Below are 8,751 nucleotides of genomic sequence, written 5' to 3'. Positions count from 1 at the left end.
GGCACCATCAGCTTTCTTCGCCACATTTGCTTATGCACCCATTTGTCTTCAGTGATCTGTTGACACCTCGTGATCACACAGGCTGATATGTTGTTTCTGCTGACTTTGAAGTTCATAAAAATTATTTATAAATCCCCAGTCCAAAAATGAATCTTCCCTTTCTAATTTCCTCTTAGCCAACTAAGAGGAATCACTTGTTTTTTTACATTCCAAATCTCTCATCTCATTCATGGCTTCTCTATTTCAACCTATGATACCCATATTCTCCAGAGTTCCAGAAAGTAGAACTCCCAGTTGCAACATCTCAATTCCTATTACCTGCAGCAAACCCAGTGCCAACTACTAGGTTCCAACTCATAGTCACCCTATGAAGGTTTCCAAGACTAATCCTTTGATGAGGAGTGGACCTCCTCATCTTTCTCCCAAGGAGCAGCTGGTAGTGGGTAGTGTGATGAGCAGCCCAGTGTTTACCTGACAGTGCCACCAGGCTCCTTTATCCTCATGCTTAACTTCCTTTGGCATGTAGGACTAAACATCTTATTCTAACTTATCTGTTTTTAATGAAACAGTTTATTGGGGGCTCTTATTACAATCCAAACATCAATTGTATCAAGCACATTTGTATATACGTTGCCATAATCATTTAAAAAAAATGTTCTTTCTACCTGAGCCCTTGGTAACAGCTCCTCCCCCACCACACTCCCACCCTCACAAACCCTTGATAAATTAAAGTATTATTTTCACACCTTACACCCTCTGCTGCCCATCTTCACCCTTGTTTCTTTGTCCCCCAGGGGGTGGAGGGGAAGGTTATATGTCGATGGATTCCCCCTACCCTCATGGTATCTCTCCTTCCATTACTGTTCCTGACAGGTTTATCTAGCCTGGATTCTGTGTGTTGAGAGCTTTTATCTGTAGCAGTGTACATGCTCTGGTCTAGCCGGATTTGTAAGGTAGAACTGGGGTCATGACAGCAGCAGGGAGGAAGCATTAAAGAACTAGAGGATAGAAAATATAGCGTCGGGGGTCTTAAAGACTTGAAGACAAACAAGCGGCCATTTAGCTGAGCAGCAGCAAAGCCCACATGGAAAAAGCACACCAGCCTGTGTGATCATGAGGTGTTAACGGGGATCAGGTATCAGGCATCAAAGACCCAAAACAAAAAACAAAACAAAACAAAAAGCATATCAATGGGAATGAGGGGGAGGGCAGAGTGGAGACCCAAAGCCCATCAGTAATCAGTTGGACACTCCCTGTCAGAAGGGCCACAAGGAAGAGAAGAGCCAGTCAGGGTGCAGTATAGCAATGACAAAACACAAAATCTTCCTCTAGTTCTTTAATGCGCCCTCCCCCGCCCCATGACAATGACCCTAATTCTATCTTACAAATCTGGCTAGACCAGAACATGTATACTGGTAGACAAGAGCTAGCATCACAGGGAATCTAGAGCAGATACACCCCTCAAGACCAATAAGGGGAGCAGCGATACTAGGAGGGGAAGGGGAGGGGGTAAGGGGGAACCGATCACAATGATTGATGTATGGCCCCCCCTCCCATAGGGACGGAAAGCAGAAAAGTGGCTGAAGTGAGACCAGTCAGTGTAAGACATGGAAAAAAAATTTATAAATTATCAAGGCGACATGGGGAAGGGAGGGTGGTAGACAGGAGGGAGGGGGGGAAATGAGCTGATGCCAGGGGCTCAAGTAGAAAGAAAATGTTTTGAAAAAGATGACACCATATGTACAGATGTGTTTGACATATGGATATATATATATATATATATATATATGGATTGTGATAAGAACTGTAAGAGCCTCCAATAAAAAAAATTTTTTTAAGGGAAAAAAAAAAAAAAAAAAACTAGAGGAATGTGTGTTTCGTTGGTGCTAGACTGCACCCCGGCTGACTCATCCCTTCATTGTGACCCTTCTGTGAAGGGATATCCAATTGTCTACTGATGGGCTTTGGGTCTCCACTCCAACCCCCTTGTTCACATTGATAGGATTGACTGTGTTGGGTCTTCAGATGCCTGACATCCAATCCCATCAACAGTTCATGATCATACAGGCTGGCGTGCTTCTTCCATGTGGGCTTTGTTGCTTCTCAGCTAGATGGCTGCTTGTTTAACTTCAAGCCTTTAAGACCCCAGATACTAAATCTTGTAATAACCACGCACCATCAGCTTTCTTCACATTTGCTTATGCACCCGTTTTGTCTTCAGTGATCGTGTCGGGAAGGTGAGCATCACAGAATGCCAGATTATTAGAACACAGTTCTTGCATTGAGGGGGGACTTGAATAGAGGCCTGATGTCAGTCTGGTACCTTTATTCTTAACATATAAATATATGTACATAGACCTATATCCTTCACATATATTTACATGCTTATATTCAAACCTCTGTAAATGTCTTTTGCCTCCTAGTCCTTTCCTCTAGTCCCACTATCATGTTCAACCTTCATTCGCCTCTCAGTAATTTCTTCATGGCTACATTGTACTCGATCAAACCCCACCAGGCATTCTACACTCTCCTCACCATTGATTTTAGATCTCTTATTGTTCCCTTGTCCTTGGGTTTGTTGGTGCCCCCCTCCCTCTCCCCCACCTCCTCCTCTCCCATGTCCCACCGGATCTGTCAGTCCAGTTCTTTCTCCTTGGGATTGTAAACAGTCCTGCCTATCTTATATAGATAGACGTGGAGAGGAGGGGTGAGAGCCTACAAATAGTTCCAAATCTGTCTGCTGGCCCTTATGAATGCTTTCAAATTGGGTTGGATGAGGTGACAAACCCTGCACCCGCACCACCACCACCACCACCGCCGTCAGAAATCTATTTTTGGGATTCCTTGGGAAATCCGTTGTTTTGTTCCCCTTACTGCTCTGTTGTGCTCCTTTTGTATTTCACCACTGTTGTGTGTGGGGGGTCAGACCGGATACAATTCTTGCACTATATCTCCAGTGTTGTCCCCGTAGCGCTGTGGGTCAGTGAAGGGATGTGGTGTCTCATGGTGGGGCCAGCCCTATGGTCCTCTCTGTGCGTTGGCTGTTCTGAGAAGGACTGTCACCCTCGAGGCTTGGTAGCCCTTATTCTAACTTATCAATCACTCTCTCCGCAAACGATTTGAATTCTTCAAGGTCTAGCTCAAGTCACATCTTACTCAAGCAACCACTTGGGATTAGGAACGTATTTTGAAAACCACCATGTAGTTCTTAATAGTCTCTTTGATGTTACTTGCTGTGAGATAAGACCACAAAGTAATAAGGTGGGCCAAGATTGCAGTCACATTATTTATCTTAAAATCACATCCATGCATCCCCAACTACAACACATAGGTAAGCTTTAAAAAGCATGGCTCAGATATGACTCTCTTCTTCCCACATTACCCACCATGCTCCTGGCACCCAGCACTTGCCTAGAACAGATAGATGTTCAATACCCATCACCTGACTAAAAAAGGTACACTCAGAGAAAGGCAGAAGAAAGGTTAAAAGCAGGTTGGTCCAATGACCAGCTACTAGTCACAAGAGAGTTCTTTCGGCTTCCGTTCCTGTTCTAACCTATAAAATGCAGATAGCACCTAACACAAGGGACGGTCTTCTAGAATGGAAAGACTACAGCATACCTAAGTGTGCTGTGAACGTCAAAGGACTGCACCAAACTCAAACCCTGGACCACTTGTAGGAAGCCATACACCTGTGGTGGTCAATGAATGCGGAAGACCAAAGACTAATCGGTAAGCTTGAATTATGGTGTTGGCAAAGACTCTTGAAAGTACCATGGGCTGGGGGGAGCGGGGAGGGAGGGGAAAAATGAGGACCTAATGTCGGGGGTTTAAGTGGAGAGAAAATGTTTTGAGAATGATGTACAAATGCGCTTTACACAATTGATGTGTGTATGGATAGCGATAACAGTTGTATGAGCCCCTAATAAAATGTTTAAAAAAAAAAAAAAAAAAGAAAGTACCACGGGCAGCCAGAAGAACAAATGAATCTCTCTTGGAAAAAGTACAGCCAAAATGCTCCTTAGAAGGAGGATGGTGAGGCTTGGTCTCACGTACTGGGGGCGTGTTGTCAGGAGAGGCCAGTCCCTGGAAAGGAACATCAGGTCTGGAAAAACCGGGGGGCGGGGGAAGAGGAAGGCCCTCGATGACAAGGGCTGGCACAGTGGCTGCAACAATGGGCACAAGCATCGGAACAGCTGTGCGGATGGCGCAGGGCCAGATGCAGGTGTTTCGTTCTGTGGCACAGAGTCCCTGTGAGTCAGAACCTGACTCCCTGGCACTTTACAGTAACAACATCGATAGGTTTTCCTCAACGGGCGGAAGACAATCACGAGGACGTATTAGAAAGAAGTTTTCAGAGAACTGAAAGCTGCAATGCCGAGTTAAAGGCCAGGAAAGCTGCTCTGATGCATTTTCCTTCCAGTACGACAATGCACTTGCAGTGGCTTCAACAACGGGCTCAAACATCACAATTGCGAGGACGGCGCAAGATCGGGCGGTGTTTGGTTCTGTTGTACCTAACACCACACCAGTGTCCGAGACAGAGCCCAGACAGCGCGGGAGGGCGGTTCCGGAGAGTGAATACACGTCGTTCCGGGAGTTCCTTAGGGCGGGGGGCTGGAGTCCGAGTACGCGCCGCCTAGGTTAGCGCGCCTCCCGGGGCCCGCAGATAGACACCGTCCGGGCCAGGCTTAATACTCACCGGGAAGTTCCCGCATCAGGTAGAAGGGGCCACAACCCACTCCTGACTTGTCGGCGCCGGGAGGAGCTGTGGCCGCGGAGGCGGCCGGGACCGTGCCGGGTCCTCCACCCGGAGGAGGCGGTGGCGGAGGTGGCGGCTTTCCCGGGCCGAAGCCGAGTGTGGCCGGGGGCGGTGGTGGGTCCGCCTGAGCTCCAAAGAGGCCCGTGAAATTCTCCATCGTTCCCTCAGCCCCGGCCGAGCCTAAGTCTCTGGAGTTGAGGGCTTTCATTGGCCAATCATCTCACGGGGACACGCCCTCCAGCTCCAGGAGCCACTTCTCATTGGATGTCGCAGTCCCCGCCCACCAACTTCCGGCAACTACTTCCGTGGCTTTAGAAGAACGCTCAGAAAGTACTGTGCGGCACTAAAATTCTTTTCGGCTATCCCCGCTCGCCACAGTCGTATACCCAATGAGAAAACTTAATGGAAAGAGCAGCAGCTCGATCGACCAGTTAGGGATTAAAGCCCTTGTAGCTCCCATCGCGTCCAATGGGGATCTACTTCCGGGCCAGTAGTGGGTGCACAGCAGGCCTGACCCAATGGGCATTTTAGTGGCGGTGGGGGCGGAGGCCTGACGGACGGCGGCTGGTGCGGCGGGCGCCGCTAAGACTGGAAAGATGGCGGTCCTAGCACCTTTGATTGCACTCGTGTATTCGGTGCCACGGCTTTCACGATGGCTAGCCAGACCTTACTATTTCTTGTCGGCCCTGCTTTCAGCATCTTTCTTACTCCTGAGGAAACTGCCGCCTCTGTGCAACGGTCTCCCCACGCAACGGGAAGACGGCAATCCGTGTGACTTTGACTGGGTGAGCGATCCCTGCTTGGGACCCCGCGACCTTGAAGCTTCCTGCCTCAAGGGTGCATCTGGAAGTCCTGGGTGTCGCCTTTCTTAGGGCCCGGACTGTCAGGACCCTACGATGGGAAAATGGGAGAGGAAGACCGTTTCGGGGTTGCACCGCTGGTTAGTTATAGAGCCTGACCAACACACATGGTCTCCCCACCGTTTCCCATTCACCGTTCGTCTTGGTCCACAGCCCTATCAAGTCATCATAACGTTTCGCAGGTCTTAAAGGTCTCTGGTGTAAGTCAGGCCTCCTAAGGAGCCAGTAAGGTAGATGAGGCAAGTGGTAGGATTCTCGTTTTATTAATGAAGACACTGATCTCGTCCTAGTTAGACGACTTGTCAGAGAGCACACAACTAGTGATTGGGATTTGAAACCATATTTTTGCCCATAGTACCTGCACACTCTACTAGCCATTTCTGAATTCTGTGAACATTTCCGGAATGCATATTGGCGGTTTGAATACACGCACAGGGCTGCTCCGCGGGAGAAAGACCTGGCCATCTGCCCTCTTAAAGATGACAACCTAGAGAGAAAACAAACAAGCAAAATCACAAAAACAGATTTCAACCTGGAGAACCCTATAGAGCAGTTCTTCCCTGTGGTTGTGGGTTGAAATGGACTCAAAGGCACCAGGCACCAACCTGTATACGGGGCACTGCGCTGGGTCCTGAGGGTGCAAACGAGACTTAGTGTAAAGGAAATGTGAAACGGACTTGGACGTGGTACACCCCTTGCTGTGCTTCCCGAATACACGTAGAGAGGCTGCTTCGGAAAAGGAGTTGAAGCCCTTCCTTAGGCCCTGTGTTGGATGGCAGGGTTTGTATTCTGCTGAGGGAGTGTCACCCTGAATGCCTGTCTAAAATTTAGAGTGTATGTTAGCAATGTTAGAGTAAGTTTCCAGAATTCCACCTTAGAACAAAAGCTTATTTCTTAAAGTAGTCAAGCAACTACTTTGCTTTTCATAATATCCTATCTTTTAGGGTAAACAAAAAATTGATGTGGGAAAGTTGATTTTTTTCAGTAGAAGAAATTGAATTGATAAATACAGAAGGATTGGTAGAACCTTAAAACCATCCTTTTAGCAAGCCCTGATGAAGTAATAAACCTAGGCAGGGATCACCTGTGGATGCCTTATTCATCAGATGAAAAGTTGGTGTGTCTTCTGAAGTTATTCTCTAGCTATGATCTATTTTTGCCAAGAGATTTGGATCTTACTGTATTCCAACCTCTAGATCTCATTCCTACTCAGTAGGAAATATGGAAGCTGGAAGTTCATTATCAGAACACATACTATTATCAGAACACCTACTATGAATCCAGAAAACCACACTACCAGTGATGCAATGTCTACAATAAATCAGTAGCCTGGGATAAAAAGGAAGAGAGACATATATCCATTAGTGATTAAAGAGACCAAAGAATCACATCAGTCAAATGCATTGTGTGTGTGTTGCCTCAATTCTAACTTGAACAAACAACTGTACAAAAGCATTTCGAGGCAATCAAGGTCCTTTGGGTGAAAGCCAAATATTAGATGAGGGCAAGGAACTATTAAGTTAAATATGATACACATTGTAGTTGTGCGTGCATGTTTTAAGTCCTTATCTGTAAGAGATGCATGTTCATGTATTTATAGGTGAAACGATGTGGATGGAATTTGCTTTACATTTTTCTTGGGGAAAAAAGGTGAGGGGTGAGTAATATGGAAGACATGAAACCAGATTAGCAAAATGTTGTTGAATTTTGGTGACGGAGGTTCATTAATGTGAGAGCCAACTCACAAATCCACCAGGGACAATGAAGAAAACAGTAGAGATAAAAGACAAGAGACAAAAGATGGGGCGTAGGGCATTGGGGGCTCAAGGAGAAGGGACTCCAAGACCCAGTTCTTTATTCAAGACAGGTTTTTAGGTAGCTTGTCACATAGCCTGCGTTCCATGACAAGTTCCCACACAAAGGATCTGTTGACAATTATCTGAAGGCAAACAAAGAAACATTAATATTTTAGCCAATTACTCTGTGGCTCCGAGGAGAAGATAAAGCCAGGAATAGGGAGTACAGCTGATTTCTTGAAGAATGCTGTGTTTCAGCAATTTCCCAGGGAATGAAAGTGTCTACCTTATCTTTTGCGAAGGTCAAACCATACAGTGTATCACCTCCTTGGACTGAGCTGTCAGCACCTTCTCCGGGGCCTTGCCTAAACTGTGGAAGGTGGTGGTCCTGTCCCGCTTGAAGAAACAAATGCGGTTCAGACTGTCCAGTTAATCCACTCTGTTACTTAGAAGCCTGGGTCAGGGTTCTGCTCCAGGTTCTCTGCATTTTCTGAACATCTCCACATTCAGAGACTTTGGCATGTATTCCTTTCTCAAGAGTTCATCTAAGACACTCTGCTCCCACACATTAAAGTATCTGTCTTTGGCATATGGTGGAAATTATCCACACTGCCAATTTCAATGTAACAAAGACCTAAACAACCACCCAGGGAGTTTTGCCTCACATAGTCACTGTGCCTATGCTCCTTCTGTCGGCAATCTGTATGTCCTGGAGGTCATCCTCACGTCACCCAGCCAGCAGCTGGAACAAGAAAGCTGGAGTGAGAGCCCAAGTCTTCTCTTTATTGCCTGGGTGCAGAGTGGCATATCCCTTCCACGCACATTTCAGTTAGAAGAAGTGCTGGTCACACAATCTTGCGCAGATGCAGCATTCTCAGCGCTCACTGCTGCAACAAGTGGCATGTAGGTGACCATATCTAACCTCTTCTGGCTTCCCTACTTCCACAAGGTAAGAGTCACATGTGCCTCTACTCTTCATCCTTCGTTACCTATTCTGACACCACGCATTCCTCCCACGCACTCGACATCTATGGGGGGGGGGGGGGGGGGGTTGACAGTTCATTGCAATGACCACACAGAACTCATAGAAGATACTCATAATTAGGGGATTTGTTAAGGAAATTAATAGGTTACCATAAATAAGGATCAGCAAACAGTAAGAACATAGTCATTGGTTTCCTCAGCCAGCAGCCAAGTCTCTGATTCTCAGCCTTTCAGCCACATGCTCTCTTGGCCTTTACCTCCAGGAGGAAGGCAGCCGATCTGTCACTCTGTCAAGAGCTCCATACTCCAGGGCCAGATGCAAAGAAGGTACCCATAGTCTCAGTGCTTC

The 8,751-nt window shown here is 46.9% G+C and overlaps 2 protein-coding genes across 3 annotated transcripts in view; one reads left to right on the top strand and one right to left on the bottom strand.

Moving 5' to 3' along the window:
- Positions 1 to 4,935, bottom strand: part of MED19 (mediator complex subunit 19) — an 8,949-nt gene extending 4,014 nt beyond the window's left edge. Inside the window, exon 1 of the mRNA XM_004714911.4 lies at positions 4,703 to 4,935. Coding sequence (XP_004714968.3) covers positions 4,703 to 4,919 — 217 coding nt within the window. The 5' untranslated portion in view covers positions 4,920 to 4,935. The remainder of the gene's footprint in view (positions 1 to 4,702) is intronic.
- A 376-nt stretch (positions 4,936 to 5,311) lies between these two features.
- TMX2 (thioredoxin related transmembrane protein 2) overlaps positions 5,312 to 8,751 on the top strand; it is an 8,880-nt gene continuing 5,440 nt past the window's right edge. Inside the window, exon 1 of one of the 2 annotated variants that reach the window (XM_030887528.2) lies at positions 5,312 to 5,547. In XM_030887528.2, the coding sequence (XP_030743388.1) occupies positions 5,359 to 5,547 (189 nt within the window). In that variant the 5' untranslated portion in view covers positions 5,312 to 5,358. The remainder of the gene's footprint in view (positions 5,548 to 8,751) is intronic. The other variant, XM_004714912.4, reaches the window with a different exon arrangement.

This window comes from Echinops telfairi, unplaced genomic scaffold (genome assembly GCF_000313985.2).
Source record: "Echinops telfairi isolate 266 unplaced genomic scaffold, ASM31398v2 ScPeMD7_7416;HRSCAF=8454, whole genome shotgun sequence".
In the NCBI taxonomy this organism is placed as follows: Eukaryota; Metazoa; Chordata; class Mammalia; order Afrosoricida; family Tenrecidae; genus Echinops; species Echinops telfairi.
The sequence above is the reverse complement of the archived record's forward strand: the minus strand, read 5'-3'. Positions and strand labels throughout refer to the sequence as shown.